The following is a 21,584-nucleotide window of genomic DNA, read 5'->3' as shown; positions in this document are numbered from 1 at the left end:
GAAAACACATCACATAATCTGCTACAGATAAATAAAAGGCTAGGGGGAATATAAGTCAAATTTTCTGAACACTAATGAACACACTTTATACCTCCACTTAATTTTTAAAGGATTTAAGAAGTTGTATAAAAAGCACACACATAAAATATTTTTAAAACTAAATGAGGAAATCCAAGAAAAGGAAAACAAAAATAATTTTTAAAACTCTGCAATATAGACAATTTCAGGAAAAAACACACATTGAGAGAGGAGAGGAAAGTGAAAAAGAAGTGTGAAAAAAGGGGAAATGGGTTAATTAAAAATAACAGAATTTTAAATATTAGTCCTTCCATCGTACAGCTGTGTAACTTTACATTGCATTTCTAGAGTCAGTGTTCTTCGTGAAAAGAGATGACATGAGATGGAGACAGGACTTTAAAACAGCACTCTGCGAATACCTAGAAATCTAAAATGAACTATGAAAGTCATTTGATTGCAAATTGTTTCCAACTTCAAGAATTTGCATAATTCAGAATATTTTTATTTGTACAATTCAGGATGTTTTTAGTACTCTACAATTAACAAAATATAGAAATAAGCTGACTCTTGTATGTGACTGAAATTATCTTCTATACCTTACAGGTTTTATTTTTTTATTAAGAAAACTATTGGTTTTATAATAATTGTTAAAATTCGGATTTATAAAATACATTTATACAAAGAAAATATCATTATTATTTGTTTTAAATGTGTTCTACAACTAAGGCAACTAAAATCAGCAGACAAATCCCTAAAGCCATGTTTAACTTTAAGAAGCTTACTCTAGGGCTTCCCTGGTGGCACAGTGGTTAAGAATCCGCCTGCCAGTGCAGGGTACATGGGTTCAATCTCTGGTCCAGGAAGATCCCACAAGCTGAGGAGCAACTAAGCCCACGCGCCACAACTACTGAGCCTGTTCTCTAGAGCCCGTAAATTACAACTACTGAGCCTGCGTGCTGCAACTACTGAAGCCCTCACGCCTGGAGCCTGTGCTCCGCAACAAGAGAAGCCACCGCAATGAGAAGCCCGCACACCGCAACAAAGAATAGCCCCCCGCTCACCGCAACTACAGAAAGCCCACGCACAGCAATAAAGACCCAACACAGACAAAAATAAATAAATTAAATAAATAAATTTATATATAAAAAAAAAGCTTACTCTATGTGTGTATTACCTGAATATTCTTTGGCAAGACTTCACCTTCCATCCCAGGAATATGAGGTCCTGTATGTGGCTTTGGCTCCAGCCAGAATGAAACCAGCCAACGAATGACAATAACACGAGCCTTAATGAAAGGCTCCTTTGTACAATAGATTGCTTCATTGGTTTCAGCATCCTTCTTTATCATGACATAATGTGGCTTTGGTCTCATCTGTGGGATATCTATGCAAAATAAAACAAAAACCAAAATAAGAAAGGAATTATGCTTAGATAAATCTATGTTTTTAAATATTTGAGAAAACACTGTGAAAATATTCTGGTTTAAGAAACAGAATTTGTACATTTTAAAATAATTTGCTAGATATTAGCATGGGATCTAGAAGACTGAACCATATACAGCTGATATATGGAAACATGTCTTTTTGCAAAATATCACTAAAAAATCATTAAAAGTACAAAGAAACTTCCAGAGCCATTTAAAATTAATGAGACCTTACTTCAATTAACCTAAGTCTGAAACACATATTTTGACATCATACAAAGTATGAGAATTTTTACAGCAAAATTATTTTTAAAGCAAATATTGTTCCCAATGGTAAAGGTTTGCTACTCTAATTTAAATCATTTCTACTAGCCCTAATGGCTTTGCCTAAGCTTGTTAGCTGCCTAATCTTGGCAGAGCTTAAAACAGAAACATCTTTGTGCAAAAAGGACACTTCCACATACAGGCTGTCAATGCCTTCTATACATGGCAGAGGTCTACTTCTAACCCAGGGCTGTCCTTGAGGCTATAGCTTCAAGATTCCAACAGGCACTTTGGCACAGTCACTAAATACTGGACGAGATATGATCAGACTATACGACAATGTAATTATTCACACAGAATTTGCAAAAGCCATAGAAATTGAACCCAGAGGGACCTTTGAAAATATTTATAACATGGTTAAAAGATCATACCAAACATTAGAATTAAGTTTAATTTATAATCATAAATATTTCTGGTAGGCTAACTTCTCCAGTAGGTGATATCCAGAAACTAGGTTTTTTAAAAATCTCTTCACTTTCAATGAAAACTTTCTACTAATAAAACTGCACTTTCAGTATGAATCACGGTATAATATCTCCAATTAATCAATATAAATTAAATGTTATCAGTTTTCTGCAGGTAACAAATGCTAACTTTACACTGAGGAATGTTTTACTCTTATGTGTAATATTTTAGAAAATTCCAAAGACTACCTACCAAGTACAGGATGATATAAACTATTCTCCTTACAGATGTTTGGAAAAATATAAGGCAAGTAATATTTCTTAAAATGTGAAAATAAAAATGAAAATCCTCTTTCTTGGTTTTCTTTGTTCTTCCATTCTAAACTTTTTACCTAAAATTAAACAAACAATTAGAATCATTCCAAGAGAAAGAAATTATGAGCTGTTATAAACAAGCTTGTAAAAGGTTACTTAAGCAATAAATTAAACTGTTACACTGCAAAGATATATAGCTAAATATATATGTGTATGTACATACATATATGTACATACAAAAAGTGGTCTAGTGCCATGCAAATGCATTATACAGTTGACCCCTGAATAACTCAGGGGTTGGGGTGCTGACCCTGTGCGTGCACTTGAAAATCTACGTGTAACTTTACAGTCGGCCCTCCATATCTGCAGATTCAACCAACAGTGGATTGTGTAGTACTGTAGATCATATTCATTGAAAAAAAATCTGTGTATAAGTGGACCTATATTGTTCAAAGGTCAAGGATACATGTTATCTTTCAAAAATCTTGTAAGTTAAAATGTGCTCTGGAAAACTGTCAAAGTTGACTTAAAACTCGGCTCTACTACTGACAAAGCTGCTAATGTTCTTTCCTCTTTCCCACTTCCTGAATAATTCAGCCTAAAAGTCATACAAAATAGGCATATGTGAGAGGAAGGAAGAGAAGGTATGAAATAGTAGCAGTCAAATGCAGGTGATCAGAGCCTGACCACAGGAGGCATCCATGAAGGGGGTATAACAGAGGCAGTAGCCCAGTGGGGACTCAGAGCCTGAGAGGGGTGAGGACAGTACCCTAAGTGTAGAGGGGAGTAAACAAGAGGGGACACAGTCGTAAAATACAGGGTGTGAACATTCCAGTATGGTGAGGAAGGTATGTAAGTAGGGGGATAGTAAAGGCCCAGAGTGTACCACAGTGAGCTACTACTACACACTAACTCTAGAATGGCTAAAATTACAGACTGACCATATCAACTGTTGGTGAGGATATGAAGCAACTTTAAGTCTCATACATTGCTGGTGGAATACAAAAAGCTACAACCATTTGGAAAATTATTTGGCAGCGTCTTAAAAAGTCAAAATATGCCTACCGAACAACCCAGCCATTCCACTACTAGGTATTTACCCAAGGGAAAAGAAAGTTTATATTGACACAAAGACTTGTTTACCAATATTCATACCAGTTTTATTTGTAATAGCCAAAAGATGGAAACAACTCACATTACCATCAACAGGTGACTGGATAACACATCATAGTACATCCATACAATGAAAAGCTACTCAGCAATAAAAGGCACCAAACTATTGATACATACAATAATATGATTTTTAAAATAATTATGCTGAAAAAAAAGAGAAGCCAAACCAAAAAAAAAAAAAAAATGGAGGTACCATACAATTCCATTTATCAGAAAATGCAAATGATAGTGAAAGCAATCAGACTGAAATTGCCTGGGGATGGGATGATGGGGCAGGTAGAGAAGGGTGGATTACAAAGGGATCTGAGAACTTTTAGGGGTGATAGATATGTTCATTACCTTGATTGTAGTGATGGTTTCATGGTTGTATACATGTAATAAAATTTATCAAATTGAACTTTTCAAACATTACAGTTTATTGTATGTCAAATGTATCTCAATAAACCAGTAAAACAAGTTTAAAAATCCACATGAAGTACAAAAGTTTTTTTTTAAAGGAAAACTGGTAATAATCACAGTAACAACAACTACCCACCACTGAATACTTACTATATGCCATGCACTTATTTATTCTAAGTACTATACACTAATTACTTAAGCCCCAAACACCAAAATGGGATAGGTATTATTTTTTATCTCTACCTTAAGCACAGAGAGGTTAAGTAATTTGCCAAAAGTCACATTATCAGTAAGATGTAGAGTCAGTATTCAAACCCTGGCAATCTCGTTCAGGATCCAAATTAACTTCATAATGTTTGTTTCTGAGGCACAAGGAACTTTTGTGTTTGGAACAGTTACAAGAAATGTGTATATGCTAAAAGTGTTTTCATCAATAATGATATTCACATTTCATATATAGAGATGAATAGGTTACCTTACAAAATACATGCACCTAAGGACTTCCCTGGTGGTCCAGTGGTAAAGAATCTGCCTTACAATGCAGGGGACATGGGTTCGAAATCTGGTCAGGGAAATAAGATCCCACATGCTGCAGGGCATATAAGCCTGCATGCCACAATTACTGACTTGCACGCCTCAACTAGAGAGCCCACGAGCTGCAAACTACAGAGCCCACACGCCCTGGAGCCTGCGCACCACAACTAGGGAGAGAAAAAAAACCCTCACGCCACAACTAGAGAGAAGCCCGTGCACCGCAACCAAACATCCCGCATGCCTCAACGAAGATCCCTTGTGCCACAACTAAGACCCAATGCAGCCAATAAATAAATAAATAAACAAATAATAAATAAATAAATAAGTCTTAAAAAAAAACTACATGCACCTATAAATTTTAAAAGTACAAGTAGGATTAAATGTAAATTACATTCCCCCATCCCCTACCTCACCCTTAGTCCACCTCCCCAGTTGATGCCTCTAGGCAGATTGATCCCTAAATCAAACAGTTTTTCATTTGAAGTACCATAGCTGCTGATTATAAATGAAAAGATTAGAAAGTAAATCCAACTGGCTCACATAAGAAGGTATATACACATAAAGAGTCTACTATAAAAATTTCTCTCTTCAGCTCCCTTTCTAAGAGGTCCATAATCTCTCCAGTGATTTTTATTTCAGGAAGGGTATACTAACATCTATTTTCAAAAGTAAAAATCTGTGACTTCCCTGGTGGCGCAGTGGTTAAGAATCTGCCCGCCAATGGAGGGGACATGGGTTTGGGACATGTCGCACAGCAACTAAGTCTGTGTGCCAAAGCTACTGAGCCCACGCGCCTAGAGCCCATGCTCCACAACAAGAGAAGCCACTACAATAAGAAGCCCACGCACCGCAACAGAGTAGCCCCCGCTCGCCGCAACCAGAGAAAGCCCGTGCACAGCAACAAAGACCCAACACAGCCAAAAATAAATAAATTTATTTACTTCAAAAAAAAAAGTAAAAATTTGTTACTTCTCCTTCAGGAAAATAAGCAAATATCTACTGTGACAGAATAATGGTAAGAGGGGGAAAAATGAATTACCCACAGGATAGTAAGGAGGGTGATATAAAAGAAGATGACACATACCTGAATTACTATATATTTTAAAAGTGCTTCAAGAAAATAGCTTGTTAGATCTTCTTGTCCTTTATCTCCTGATTGTGGGGGGACAAGCGGAGTGATTTCTTCTATAGTGACTTGAGCTATCCGAAGACCAAAGAAAAGTTTAGTATAATTACAAAACAAATTTAACAATATGATAATATGGCCCAAATAAAATTTAACTACAAAACAGATAAGCAAAGAATACTGCTTGAAAACATTCTGATGATTGAAATTTGATATAAATCTGAGGTCATCCTGATAGCCCATCACAAAAACCATAAACTTTAATAATCAACTGTTTCATGAACCCTTGATCGAGGAAATGTGACACAGAGATGGACAGATATTGAGGGATTAAGAGTGAATAATGTCTCACCTGAAAAAGAATTGCTCGTGATATTTTAAAATTCAGATTAAGAGTGTCCACTATAAAATTCCATAAATATGATGAGAAACATTAATAATAATGTGCTTATTCATCAATTAAAGAACAACCTGATTACTCTAGGTAATGACCATGCTTACTCTTTAAGGTAGCCCCTTTATTCAAAGGATGAAATACTAATTCCCTCTCAGAAAGAAAGAGAAGTTAGCATCTTATTTTCTTGATTATGAAAGCCCACTTGTAAAATAAGAAACTTTCACATTTTTAGACTTTTCACATATTCAAAAACACTGATTATAACAAAAGCAAATTCAAGAAAATCAACCCACAACTAGCTAAATTTTCTTAAATATTTCCCAGGCAACACAATCAGTACCTGGTTTAGCATGGGCAGGTCCCTAAACCTATTTCCCAGTAAACAGCAGCCAAGTAATTAAGCCCAAAGAGATGGATTTTTTTTTAGTCCTCTTTGCACAAAGTAAAACATACTTGTATGTCAATGTACATCCAAATCAACTCAAGGATACAAGCTGATACATGAAAATTCAAAATTAAAGATAAATGTAAAATGGCCTGTATTAAACATGTTTCTAATACTTTGATATCAGGGGTCTTGCAGGCCCTAGTGAGAAAGCCCCTCCCAGAGCTAGCTAATTCCTAGAGAAAACTATGGGCCAGAGAGTTTGCCTTTCATATGCAAAGCAAATAACTCAGAGCCCGTATCTCTACCACTTCCTCTGCAGGGCTCTCACACTCAGGGTTACTTACTAGTTCCCTAACCTAATGACCCCCAGGGCTAAGTACCAGACAACCAGAGACAACCCCTATGCCCCAGAGCCTGCTAAAATTATCCAAATTAGCCAGTTTTCAACTTGCTCACCCTGCTTCACACATTCCCGCCTGCAGAAACCACAAAAGGGCTCTTGCCCATGATACCCACCCCTACCCTCAAGCCCCCGCCACGCCCGACTAACCCTGGTGCTTCCCTGTGTGGCCACCCTCCCTGGTGTGGCACACCCGCTCCTCCTGGGAACATGAGTAACAAACTATCTTTTTAATGGCAATCATCTCCTGATCTGTTGGTCTCATTATACCTGGATGATAAAACCTACATGTTATTTTTTTAATTTTTATTTATTTACTTTTTTACTGAAGTATAATTTACATACATTATACAAGTTTCAGGCATATGACATAATGATTCAACATTTGTATGCACTGCAAAATGATCACCCCAATCTGTGACCATACAAAATTACAAAAAAAATGTTCTTGTGATAAGAACTTCTAATATTTAATTAGCAACTTTCAAAGTTGCAAAATATTATCAACTACAGTCCCCATGCTGTACATTACATCCCTGTGACTTATTTACTTTATGACTAGAAGTTTGTACCTCTTGATCCCCTTTACCCATTTTGCCCATCCTCAACTCCTACCCCCCACCCCTCTGGCAACCACCAATCCCTTCTCTGTATCTGTGAGTTTGGTTTTATAAAACCTACATTTAAAAACCTGGCCTTGGATTATTCAGTTAAAAATGTACAGGGACTTCCCTGGTGGCGCAGTGGTTAAGAATTCACCTGCCAATGCAGGGGACATGGGTTTGAGCCCTGGTCCGGGAAGATCCAACATGTCATGGAGCAACTAAGCCCATGCGCCACAACTACTGAGCCTGTGCTCTAGAGCCCACGAGCCACAACTACTGAGTCTGCGTGCCACAACTACTGAAGCCTGCGTGCGTAGAGCCCGTGCTCCCCAAAAAGAGAAGCCACCGCAAGGAAGAGTAGCCCCGGCTCGACACAACTAGAGAAAGCCCACGTGCAGCAATGAAGACCCAATGCAGCCAAAAATAAATAAATAAAATAATTTTGTTTTAAAAGGTACAGACATTTAAAAATATCTATTACAAACTACACAGAAATTTTTAAATTAATGATGGAAAAGATCTTATGACTCTTACTTTCTTGAAGGTTGAGTGGAGGATTAATGAGATTATCTAAAGTTCGAGGTCCATATTCAGATTGTGGTGCTGAAAATCCAGGGATTAAACATGAAAACATCCAAAGCTGTTCTTTGCTACAGTTATTCTGAAGAGCTTGCAACCATAATAAGAAAAGGCGAACACCTTCCCGCCTAATCTAAAATGAAATAAAATGAAAAACAGTATTTTTATTTAAAATGGAAATACTTTGTTCCCTTCAGGCCAAAATTCTCTAGAAGATGATTACCGAATGATACTCTGCAAAGGAGAGGAAGAAAAGGAAGGAAGGAGGGAGATAGAGAATTATAACCATGACAATTTACTGAACCCTCATTATTTATAAATCTAAATTTATGGATTTTGAACAAAATAACTTGGTCTCTAACTATTTAAAGCCATCAGGTAATCTATTTATGCTATAATTTCCATTTGTAAAAAGTCAAAATCATTTCCTTCTTATTTACTTCCCTCCTTCCCATCATCACCACTCTAATCTAAGAAGCAAGGAGAGAGGGCAATGACTATTCCTGGCTATAGTGAGTTTGGTAAAAGGAGGAATGGTCATGGGGATCCTGATACACTGCTAACTCAATGCTCTTGACCTTAAAAAGATTATCAGTCTGAAATTATCTCATTTACTTAATTTGCTTCCAAAGGGCAAAGCAGGAATTCTGGCCTATTACTGTATTTTTAAGCAACTAGAACAATGCCCCATACACAGAAAATACATATTTAAATCAAGGGAATGCTCTTCCAGGAAGAGAAGAGGAGAAGATAGAAACTTCAAATCTCCCAGTAAAACACAAGGTTCTTCAGTAACCTAACCTCACTGGTAGCTTTGCAAACAGCCACTGCCAAAGCTATTCAACTGCTGCCACCCTCACAGTTTAGTTAGAAACAGGACAAAGATGTAGGAAAGCTTATCCCTTATGTACTGCTATACCCAAGCCTTGACACCAAAAGTACCTACTATATGAGACTTTTATCCAATCTATACCAAGATGCTTTTGGACTGGGTAGCTTTTCTTACCACAGCACAATGAGATAATGAAAAGGGGGGAAAAAAAAGAAACAACACCATTTTTTAATAGATGCCCCACTTCCCTCTACATCTAAAAATAGCTATGATAAAATGAAGAATAATTTGTTGAATGGATAAATAATTTTTGTCTTCTGGGGACCACAGAACAAAGTACAGTCATCCCTCGGTATCTAGGGGGGTGTTGCTTCCAGGACCTCCCCCACCATGGACACCAAAATCAGCAGACGCTGAAGTCCCTTACATGGAACTGGCATGGATGGCATGGACGTGGGACCCATGGATATGGAGAGGTGACTGTATTTCTGCTGAATGAGTCCATGCAGTGGTAAAACTACAAAAGTTTTTCAAGAGCCTGGTCAGCCTCATGCGTACTGACTATGTTGCTGTTTTTTAAGTGAATTCACTTCGATTAAGGGAACTGAAGATTATTCAAAATTATTTAGGAAAAAGTTGACGTAGGCAGTATAGCAATTGACTGAATGCTTTACTCAGTTTTTAAAAAGAAATATAATTACATTATACCTTCAAGGAGTTTCCTGTGTGTAGTAGTTTCTTTAAAATCAATCCTGAAAAGAAAACATGATTTTAAACATTCATATCTTACTTGTTTCTAAATGTCAGAGTTCTCGGTCAGACTTGAAAACACTTTAAAAACAAGTCTTTGGCAACCTCCAAATTATTCTTGGTGACCTGAACATCCCTCTGGCCATAATCTTGGGACAGAAGGGCATATAAAAAGTCACCTTTTTTAACACATGGTTTATTGCAATTAAACATGATTTATCCTATCAAAACAAACCCTAAACCCAAAATTGCATGTAAGACAACAATCTACGTGTATCTTTTACTTAGACTAAGAATATAATTAAATAATTTCTCCATCACTAATAGAAATAAAAACCACTGTAAAAATTTCCATTTAGTTAACCACATGAACATCTATAACTCTAGTATTTCTTAGCAAATATTTCCATTGTACTAATTTTCCTTTTCAAAATACTCAAAACGATCTTTAATAGTCCTTTTTCTTTTGAATTATACAATATTTCAAATCTACAATAAAATAATGAAATAACATTCACAGACATCCAGATGTCCACCATTTGGTCTGAACAAATCTAAACACAGTCCCATGTTTCCTATAATTTCAAAATTTCACTTATTTACATTTTCTATAATGTTTCATGTAACACTACAAGCATCATTGAAGCCACCTGTGAACCCATCCTGAGTCATTTTCCTCCTTCCTTCCCCAGAGGAAACCATTATCCAGATTTTGGTATTAATTATTCCCCAAAATATTTTATCTTATTAATACTTATTTATAAATCCATAAAATATTTGGAAATAGTTTCTATGTTTAAAACTTATACCAGTAACAAAATTTCCTCCACAGCTATTTGTTCTAATCTTGCATTTTTATTCTTTCTAGTAACACCAGAATTATATATATAACATATATTTATATGTATGAAATACATATATAATATATATATTTACATATACAGAAGCGTATGAGATTATTGTGATAACACATTGTTGGCAACACAAAACACTGGCAGATGCTCTAATATTTGCCAGTCTGAGTGTTACATATCTCAGTAATGTCATTTGATGTTTCCTAATGACACTGAACATTTTTTCATTTGGCTGCTCAAGTTTCTGCAAATTGCCTGTCATATCCTTTGTATATTTTTAAACTGGGTTATTTTGTTTTGTTTTGTTTAATATAAGAGTTCCTTACACACATTGGCTACTAATTCTATGTTAGGTCTATGAATTGGAAATGTATTCTTGACTGGGATGGTAGTATCGTCTGACGTACAAAATTTTTAAATTTCAATATAGTCAATTCACCAATGTTTTTCTTTATGTGTACTTACTGTGTCTAAAGAAATACTTCCCTACTTTAAAGTTATGAAGATAAACCAGAGTCTCATCAAAAAGTTTTAAAGTGTTGTTTTTCACATTTAAGTCCTGAAATCCATCAGAGATTTATTTGTGTGTGGCAATAACAGAATTTCCCCTCCCCAACCAACTGTAGTACCTTTTCAGATTTTATAATGAAATGAAATGCTGTCTCAATCATATTTCAAGTTTCCATATATAAGCCTAGGTCTTTGGCTGGCCTTAATGTCCTTTTCCATTAGTCTACTTGTCCATCTCTGTCATACCAATGATACTGTCTTAATTATATTATAACTTTATAATACATCTTGTTATTGGTTATAGTAATATTCAACAACACCATCTTCTCTCTCCCATTTTTTATTCTTCCAAGTTGCTTTGGCTTTGATTTTCCATACAAATTTTAGGATAAACTTGTTGGGCTACAATAAAAAGTCACTACAGGAATTCTGGATGAGAACTGTTATCTTTATACCATCAAGCCTATCATCCATGAATAATGTATAAGATTCCATTTTTTCGAGTTCTTTCTTGTTCTTCAATAATCACTTCATTGTCATAAATTAATCTAATATTTAAAAGGACTATGGAATACACATTCTCAAGCATACTGGAACATTCTCCAGGAGAGACTATATTCTGGGTCATGAAATGTCTCAAAAATTTTTTAAAGATTATGATCATATAAAGCATATTTTCTGGCCACAAAGGAATTAAGTTAGAAATCACAACAGAAAGAAATCTGTGATACCATCAAATATTTGAAAATTTAAAAAACAAAGACACTCTTAAATAAGTTATGGATCAAAGAGATCAAAAGGGACATCAAAAAAATATTTTCAACTGAATAAAAATGAAAACACAACATACTAAAACTTATGGGATAAGCTAAAAGCAAAGCTTACAGGGAAGTTTGTTGCCTTGGATGCCTATATCAGAAAAGAAGAAAGGTATTAATATTCTAGACTTCCACCTTAAAAAAATACATATAGACAAGCAAATTAAACCCAAAGCAAGCAAGATTTTTTAAAATATAAAAGATTAGAATGGAAATCAATGAAATAGGAAGCAGAAAAAGACTAGAGAAAATCAACAATACCAAAGTTAGTTCTTTGAAATGACCAACATTAATGACAAATGCTTAGCTAGACAAGTCAATAAAATAAAAGAGACACAAATTACCAAATTCAGAAATGAAAGAGGGGACATCACTACTGACCCTATAGGAATGAAAAGGATTATTATAAAAGAGTAACTTGAACAACTTTACACCAACAAATTAGGCAGTGTTAATGAAATAGACAAATTCCTAGAAAGATACAAATTATCCAAACTGACTCAAAAAAGGAATATAAAGTAGCAATTACAAATCTCCACATAAAGAAAAGCCCAACTCTAAATGGCTTTACTTGTGAATTCTATCAAATATTTTAAAACGATGTAGTATCAATTGTTCACAAACTCTATCAGAAAATAAAGGAGGGAACACTTCCCAATCTATGTACATGGCTATTATTATCTTGATAATAAAGCCAGACAAAAACCTCACAAAAGAACAATACAGTGTTCAATATCCCTCATAAACATAGAGGTAAAAATCTTTAATAAATTATTAGCAAACTAAAATTAGCAATATAATAAAAAGACTATATAGAAATGGTAACCAATTGGGATTTACCTCAGGGATGCAAAGTTGGTTTAACATTTGAAAAGCAATTCGTGAAATACACAATATTAATAGAATAAATGACAAAACCACTAATAACGCTGCCTATGATCATGTCAATAGAAGAAAAAGCATCTGACAAAATACAATGCCCATGCATGATTAAAAACCCTCATCAAAACAGGATAGAAGAGAACTTCAACTTGATAAACAGTATCTATAAAAATAGCTAACATCGCCAGGGAAGAATGATCTTCAGGAAGCACTGAAGAAGAAAACAAAGGGTTTGAGAATTACACAGGATGGAACTTAAATACTTATTTATATGTGAAATAGGATTCTGCATTGAATCTAGATTCTGCCAGGACATATGTGTGATCCTGAGGAATCACTTAACTTCCCTGAGCCTCAGTTTCCTCAAATATAGAGTAAGTGAAAATAAAATTAAAAAAAAAATAGCTAACATCATACATAATGGTGAAAGACTGAATGCTTTCTCCTTTACATCAGGAATAATATAAGGATGTCTACTTTTACCACTTTTATTCACTAGTGTACTAGAGGAACAATAAACAAAAAAGAAATAAGAAATTAAAGGCACCAGATCAAAAATTTTAAAGTAAAACTGTATTTGCAGTTGACATGATCCTATACGTAGAAAATCAAAAGGAATCTACAATAAAACAAATAAAATAAAGAAGTTATAATAAACTAGAAACAATGCAAATGTCCATTAATTGGTGAGTAAATAAACAAAATATGGTATATCCATACAACAGAATATTAGACAATACAAAGGAATGCTTATATATGCTATAATATGGAAAAAAAATATATGCTAAGTGAAGGAGGCCAGATGTAAACGACTACAAATTGTATGATTTCATTTACATGAAATGTCCAAAAAAGACAAATTTATTGAAGACAGAAAGCAGATTGGTGGTGGCAAAGGCAACTGACTGTAAATGGGCTCAAAGAACTATTTTAGGGTAATGGCAATGTTCTAAAACTAGACTGTGGTGACTCTAAATAGTTACTAAAAAATAATAAATTATTTATTTAAATGAGTGATTTTTATCTAAGTAAATTATACCTCATAAAAGCTACTTTTAAAAAATCAACTAGAGTCACTGATTTATTTTTCTATATATACAAGACAAAAAAGAAAGGAAACAGAGTTTTAGGATTCTCTGGGTGACAAAGAAAGGTGACCATTTATGTATTGTCTCAAGTTGGACATTTACTAGAATATTATTAATCATGAGAACCAGATAGCACAAAGGTCATTTAGAAATAGAAGACTACATTCCTCAGCAGATAGAATAACTTTAGAAGTTCCGCTGTTTCAAAAAAGTTTCTTCCCAGACAACCTTCAAGGACATTTTAATGACTATGAAATAAAAAATAGGATTTCACTATTCTGTTGAGCACCTTATCATGTGATTATTAGCAATTCACATATCTTCTTTGGTGTGATAACTATGCAAATATTTTCCCTATTTAAAAAATTAATTTGTCTTATTATTGAGTTGCCAGAGTTCTTTATGTATTAAGGGTACAGCATTTTTAGTCTTAAGCTTTATCTAAAAAGTTTATTCTAAAAGGCTTTATTTTTTAGAATTTTGTGGTTTTTTTAGCCCCTACATCAATATCCATCCTATATGTCCAGAGTTCCTTTTGTTTCTAGAACTGCTAATTGGGATGACTTACAGTTTCAAAGCCTCAGAAATTTCATTTGCTATAACTAAGAACTGTAGGTTCTAAATAAATATATGACTCTTTTTTAAGAGAAAAAAATACAATTTTTACAAATGAATACAAGGCCTGTAACATTCTACTTCAACAATGTAGATGTGGTGGCCATCTGTATATTCACCACAAGAGAAGGGTCATGAGAATCACTACCAATCAGCCCTGTCATCATTAAGACACTGAACCAAAGCCAGAAATTGCCTACCTACAGATTCCTCTTTCAACCAAGGGGGAAAAAATGTCTTGCAATGAGAGCTCAAGAGTCCTGTGGTGATGCTATGATTGTTAAAGAAACAGACTCCAAGCCAGCAAGCATGCTGGCTTAGCTCCTGGTAAGATGAAGTCTATAACCTCCTGCCTACTTGGTCTTTCACAGTAATACACAGCAGGGTTGTATATTTTTTCTTTCCCCTTTTTCCTTTCAGCTTCATTTCATGATCTGGGAAGCTCTACTTCGTCTCTTCAAGCAGTAAGCTTAAACCCAGTTCCCTCCTTTTTTATTAATACACTGCTTGCTTTCAAACCTGGAACCCATGGCTTTCACTCTACGTGGCAGTTTGTTACCTTCTCTTCCATTTTTGATTACAGAATGTTTATTCTGATGCTAAGTTTGCTTTTATTTTTTTGGTTTTATAGTTTCATCATCATTGCTAACATATTCAGGGTAAATGAACAGGTGGATCAAAGAAATTTAATATGCCACTTTTATTGGAAATCCTTCATGTATGTTTTTATCTTACATTCCCAGTAAGCCTAGTTCTGTATTCTTTATTTTGTTTTTACTAAAGCATAAACTATGAACTCATTTCAAATAATGACCAACCCATTAAAGAATATTTTCATATATTATCATTTATTTCAAATATGAAATACATATTTAAATTACTTACCAATACTATGAAACTGCCATCGCTGATGAATTCTTTCTGGAAGAAGTTGTAAAATTTTCTAAAAATCAATATGAATAAAACAAAGAAAAGTATGAAAAGCAAGTAACACGTCCTCATTTTGAGCAATGTGAAAAATTAAACAAAGAGCTTACACAAAGCCTTTAAGAGTTTCTTACATAAAAGACAGTATTACAAATACAAAATAGTCTTTGAGCTAATCTGATGGTACTGGCACTACTTTAGCGCCGGCATACTGATTAGTATTTGAGAACTCCAGAAAACAACAAGCTATACTAACAAAGACTTGGAACAGGAAATTAATGAAATTTATCTTTTACTATGATGTGAAAAGTAAGTATACTTCTCTTTAGTGGATAAATACTAACTTTAATATATATATATATTTTTTTAACATCTTTATTGGATTATAATTGCTTTACAATGGTGTGTTAGTTTCTGCTTTATAACAAAGTGAATCAGCTATACATATACATATATCCGCATATCTCCTCCCTCTTGCATCTCCCTCCCACCCTCCCTATCCCACCCCCTAGGTGGTCACAAAGCACCCAGCTGATCTCCCTGTGCTGTGCAGCTGCTTCCCACTAGCTAGCTATTTTACATTTGGTAGTATACTTTTAAATGCTCATTTACTATTCTTAGAATTTCTGCATTGTGGATACTACTGATATGTTTTAAATTCTTTTAGATATTAATATTTGTGAAGTTTTCTCTCCAAGCAGTTTTTTTTTTTAAATAAATTTATTTATTTACTTCTGACTGCACTGGGTCTCTGTTGCTGCAGGCAGCCTTTCTCTAGTTGTGGCAAGTGGGGTCTACTCTTTGTTGCGGTGCACGGGCTTCTCATAGTGGTGACTTCTCTTGTTGCAGAGCACAGGCTCTAGGTGCCCAGGCTTCAGTAGTTGTGGCATGCGGGCTCAGTAGTTGTGGCTCACAGGCTCTAGAGCGCAGGCTCAGTAGTTGTGGCACACAGGGTTAGCTGCTCCACGGCATGTGCGATCTTCCCAGACCAGGGCTCGAACCCATGCCCCCTGCATTGGCAGGCGGATTCTTAACCACTGCACCACCAGGGAAGCCCGGTCTCCAAGCATTTCTTCCTCTTACTTTGATAAATCCTACAGGGAAAATATTTTGCTTCCACAAAAATCCTATCAAATACTTGTACTAAATTAATTCACGTGAACCCAAAGATACTTCTATGTTATGATGGCTATGGGTATGAGAACAAAATTTTAAGATTCAGGAGCCCTATAGTTAAGCTAACACATACAGACTTCCACAAGTTGGGAATAAACACTTTTTACATATAATACTTTCAAAATTTTGTCTTTATTTTCCTTTATATATTGCACCTGCGTGGATTATTCTAGTTCAACAGCTGCCTTATTATGCTGCTGAACTACGTTCTCAACACTCATCTGCTTGCTGAATGACATTTGTGTGCGTTTGTTATTATTGCAGCTCTATTATAATTATTTAGAATCACCATTAATTGAATGTTCATAAGGACCAAACACTAGACACTTTATGTAATGATATCTCATTAATCCTCACAACCATCCTAAAAGGAGTGTTCATTGATCTCATTTGAAAAATAAAGAAATGGGTCAAGTAATGTGCTTAGGTTAGAAAGAGGAAAAACGGAGTTTCCAACTTCCATATGCCTATTTCCAAAACTTTGCTTTTATACTATTATGTTCAAAGAACAGTATGCATGTTTTTACACTTCTCTATCTTCCTTTTGATATAATCTTCTTTAGTCCCTCTCATATAAGAGGATGATGAAGAAATTATAAAGTTCTTCACAGATAGATGCTATTCCCACACGAGATACATAAACTTCTTCACCTCTGCCCTCCTATTTCTCTCATACTTAGCCAACAACTGTATAATTATATTTATGGTGGTGTGGAAAGAGATAAAATTATAGAAAATTAAAAAGACAAGTTTGTGAACCACTCGAAAGTACTCCTAAATTATCACTATTATAGTTTAGATTTAATCTCATACAAAATGTAAATTTAAATATATTCATCTTTTTTATTCAGTCATATAAAGATGAAAGAAATCATGTATACTATTAACTACACAGAAGAAAGCAGAATATAAATCCTATGTCATACTGATATTACATAATGATGCTTTTTATTCCAGAAAAAGGAAATCATTTTATTTATAATTTTTTAAAAAAATCATCATTAGTCTCTAAAGGTGGAGGTCAGATATTACTGTCCCCATTATAAGTAGAAAAACATCAGCACACAGGTTAAATATTTTTTCCAAAAGATAAAAATCCTATATCTAACATCTCTTTTCCTAATGAAATTTAGCGACTGATTACAAACATTTCTGTTCAAAAAGTAACAAATGATCAGTATATATTACATACAGGAAAATAAGTATTATTTTTTAACAGAAGAAATATTCTGAAAGAGTTTCTATTAACTAGTCAATCATCTCAGTTTCCTGAATATAGGGCAAGCATGAATGTCTGAAGGAACACTTGCCAGGAATTATCATCTTGCTTTCTCTGTACATACTTTTACTCTTTCTCAAAATATTCATGTTTTAATATTTCCCTTGTAAACAGTTCATGCAAACACCTGGGGAGGTAAATATAAGCAAATTCCTCAGGGTTAACAACTAATGAAAATTAACTGCAGAACAGGTACCAACACCAGTTGCTTCTGTCTGGAACTCTTAAAAAAAAAAAACAAAACTTTCTTTTTTCAGCTGTGACTAACTCAGCAACTAAGAGAGAGATCAAATTCTTCAATTCTTCTAAACCATACTAAAATAGTCAACATAAAAAATAGTGAATTATCTTTAATTAGCAGTAGATAGAATAGTTCAATCTTTAGAAACTGATTTCTAAATTCTTTACTATGCTTTTCAAGACACAAGGTCTAATCCTGACTTTCTCCAGTTCTCTAAAATTCTCAATAAAGATCAGAATACTCCTATCACTATTTGATTTGAAAGACAGAATGAAGAGCATGGGGTTATTTGAAAAGCATGTGTGTCCCTCATTTTTATCATTGTGCCAAAAATGAAACAAATTTTAGCAGAGTATCAAATGTTGTTGCTTCCTTCTGTTTATTTAGCAATAAAAATGTGTCCCACCCCAATCCAAAGCAAATGCAGTAGAACAACAATTTATAAAATATTTAAAACTATTTTATATAAGTTTTCAATGAAAAGCAGTTAAAGCAGAAAACTCCTTAGGTATGTAACAGTTCTATGAATTTACCCTCTCAAGTAATAATGTTTTGTTGTTGTTGTTTTTAATTCTCCATTTGTGTAAATCTCCCAGAAATTAAAATTTTCATGTTTGCAAACACAGTGAATATTGTACCAACTGTGGTATCAAATCCATAAAAACATAATTTTATCTGTACCTAAAAATAATATGTTTACCTCAGAAAATAATTAAGAATTAAGTCAGTTATATTTTTAGGTTAAAACGTGCAATTAAGTTTTTGAAAAGCATGGTAGATTCACAGTGTTTGTTAATATTCAATATATTCCTTTGTATATTCCAAAAATTAATTTTGGAAAAAAAGTTACATTGGCAGGTACTTACCTCAAAAATAAAAAGTATAGCATCCAATTCCTCCCTTTGAGACTTGTGACCTAAAACATTTTTATAGAAAAATATTTTAAACATTATCATTTTGTCCTCAATGTCAACAACCACTTAAAAAGCTTAAAATATTTCAAGCACTGAAGTTTTTTTTCTCATTGATTCTTTAATAAAATGTTTAAAGTATATTCTGTTCAATGTATAGACAATATCATAGCATCTCTCTCTACTCTTTTTAGACAGCTAAATTTAGATTCTACATATTTATGTCTAAAAACAAATCATAATATATTGTGGAGAACTCTAAATGAACTCTAAAAATGAATTTATGAAAATGACTGCTCAAACCTGACATATGCCCCTAGGGCAGAGCAAAGGTGAGAAAACAAGTAAACCTGACCAGAGAAAAAAGAAATCTAAGCCTTCTCAAAATAATAAGGATATTACTACTAACCCATAGTGTGAGAGGGGTGTTCTACAAGCTGTCTAACAAAAAGCAGTGAAATAATACTAAAATTCCAATGTCCAAGAGTATATTTTTAAGTGAATGTTTATGACAATTATTTGAAATATCAACATAAGCCAAGACTGATTTTAACATCTTACCTTTCTGTTTAAGACTAGCTTCAATGGTAACAAAATTCTCAAAAAACACATAATATATATGTGAAAAATGTTGGTCAAAAAACTGTTTAAGATCGATGGACTCTGCATTCTCTGAAAAATAAATGAAAACAGTTTTTAGTGATTACTATTTATATCATGTTCAGCAAGTATTTATTGTGGCATGTTTCCTTCAAAAATGCCAAAGAACTGCTCTTAAAATTCTATTAAAATATTTAAGAGATGTGTTTATATATTTATATCCTTGTTCTCACAACTTTAGCTTTTAAAGATTTTAATTTTAAAAACTGGTCAAATCAGGTTATCATAATCTTTGTTTACTAAAAGAAAACAATGCCTCAGAAAGTTTTATCCAAAATCATTAAAAAAGAAGTCAAGTTCTATTTTCAATTCACAGCTATGCTCTCCTAACTTTTCCCCCAAGACAGTTAAAAATCGGTATTTCTAAGAGTAATAATACATGTCTAAAATACATTTACTTTAAATATCTAACAATAGGCTTTGCAAATAGGCACTTAAGTATTATAAAACTCAGGTAATACTGTTCTCTAAGAACTGTCAGTATAGTCCAAGGCAGAGAAACTGAACATTTAACTGTATGCAGAGCAGAAAGTGTTGGGTACTAACACAAAATTACTTTCAAAACTCAATGAGGGGTGAAGGTGGGGAAAGAACAAATGCCTGACAGAGAATGTATTATCTGAAAAGACCTCTATGGACAGGAAGGACTTTGGACATAAAGTGGTGGGTTTGAATGAGAAAGACATTCTCGGCATAAACAAAGACATTGAAGTGAGGAAAGCAGGATAGGATGCAGAAAAATAATTCATTTTGGCTAGCTTTGAGCATTTTGATAAAAATAAAATAGAAAAAGTATCCTTGATATGTCAAAAAATATCATAAGTGCAAACTAAGGAAATGGGATTTATTATTTAAAGCAAGACATCTACATCGTAGGTGTATATGTACTTATGCATTTTATCGTTTGGCTTATTTTCGGGGGGGTGAGAAAGTTGGGGAAAAGGGGAGGAATTAAGAACTTTTACTTTATATACTTCCTACTACTCAAATTCCTTTACAAAAAGCACGTCTCTTTTATAATAAACAAATTTGAAAAAAGCAACTGGAAGAACAAAGATTTTTTTGAACCTGGGAGTAAAATGAATAAACTACTAACTGCTGATAAACTCAAGTTAAACATCAATTAATTTCTTGGAATGCTCTAAGGCTGAATGGAAGATTTCAGAATAAAGTTAAATAGTAACAACATACAGACAGCACTTTAAACTCTGGTGTATTATCTTACCCTATGAATATTCATAAATCTTTAATGACATCTCATCTATGGAATTTTCCAAGACTGTTTCCCTTTTGTTTTGCCCTCCCCAAGGAAGGAATGGATGCCCTCTCCTCTCTATTCCCTTGTGTTCTCTACATTTCTCTCTCATGGAAGTAATTATGTCTCAAGTGTTTCCTTGTCTTTTTTCCAGGACTAGTCTATAGTTTCTTTAGGATAGAAAGTGTGTCTACCTTAGTATTTCCAAAACCTAAGCACACTGCTGAGCACATATGTACTCAAATGTGTTTTATTATTAATCAAATAAATTATTTTAATGTTATTGTATTCATTTCGTAGCTTGGAAATTTTTATCTTGGAAAAGACTGCATAACCTACTGACAGGCAAAATAGCACTGCTTCATCTTGACTGGAATTAGAACACCCAGATTCCATTCCTACCTGTAACACTATCTGTGTACATTTTCACAGAACTAGGGGAAAAAACAATAATAATGGCTAACACAAACAATGTTTTCTATATGCCAGAAACTCTTCTAAGTCCTTTATAGAAATTAATTCCTAAAGTCCTCAGAACAACACTATGAAATAAGTACTACTATTATCCCTAACTCTAAAGATGAGAAAACAAGTATAGAGAGTTTAAGTGATTCAGTTAGTAAGAAACAGAGTCATGGATTTAAACTCCACACAGTCTGGATTTAGTGTCCATGCTCTTAACCTCTATGTTATTCAGCTTC

General features: G+C 34.0%; 1 protein-coding gene across 2 annotated transcripts in view; it reads right to left on the bottom strand.

The window, feature by feature from the left end:
- Positions 1-21,584, bottom strand: part of RALGAPA1 (Ral GTPase activating protein catalytic subunit alpha 1) — a 220,947-nt gene that overhangs the window by 156,204 nt on the left and 43,159 nt on the right. For both annotated transcript variants that reach the window (XM_060143467.1, XM_060143474.1), the window contains exons 2-9: positions 19,530-19,640; positions 18,924-18,973; positions 15,320-15,377; positions 9,626-9,669; positions 8,041-8,218; positions 5,675-5,790; positions 2,423-2,561; positions 1,193-1,401 (exon numbers count right to left, since the gene is read on the bottom strand). In XM_060143467.1, coding sequence (XP_059999450.1) covers positions 1,193-1,401; positions 2,423-2,561; positions 5,675-5,790; positions 8,041-8,218; positions 9,626-9,669; positions 15,320-15,377; positions 18,924-18,973; positions 19,530-19,640 — 905 coding nt within the window. The remainder of the gene's footprint in view (positions 1-1,192; positions 1,402-2,422; positions 2,562-5,674; positions 5,791-8,040; positions 8,219-9,625; positions 9,670-15,319; positions 15,378-18,923; positions 18,974-19,529; positions 19,641-21,584) is intronic.

Source organism: Lagenorhynchus albirostris, chromosome 1 (genome assembly GCF_949774975.1).
Source record: "Lagenorhynchus albirostris chromosome 1, mLagAlb1.1, whole genome shotgun sequence".
Lineage (NCBI taxonomy): Eukaryota > Metazoa > Chordata > Mammalia > Artiodactyla > Delphinidae > Lagenorhynchus > Lagenorhynchus albirostris.
This window is presented reverse-complemented; position numbering and strand designations above follow the sequence as displayed.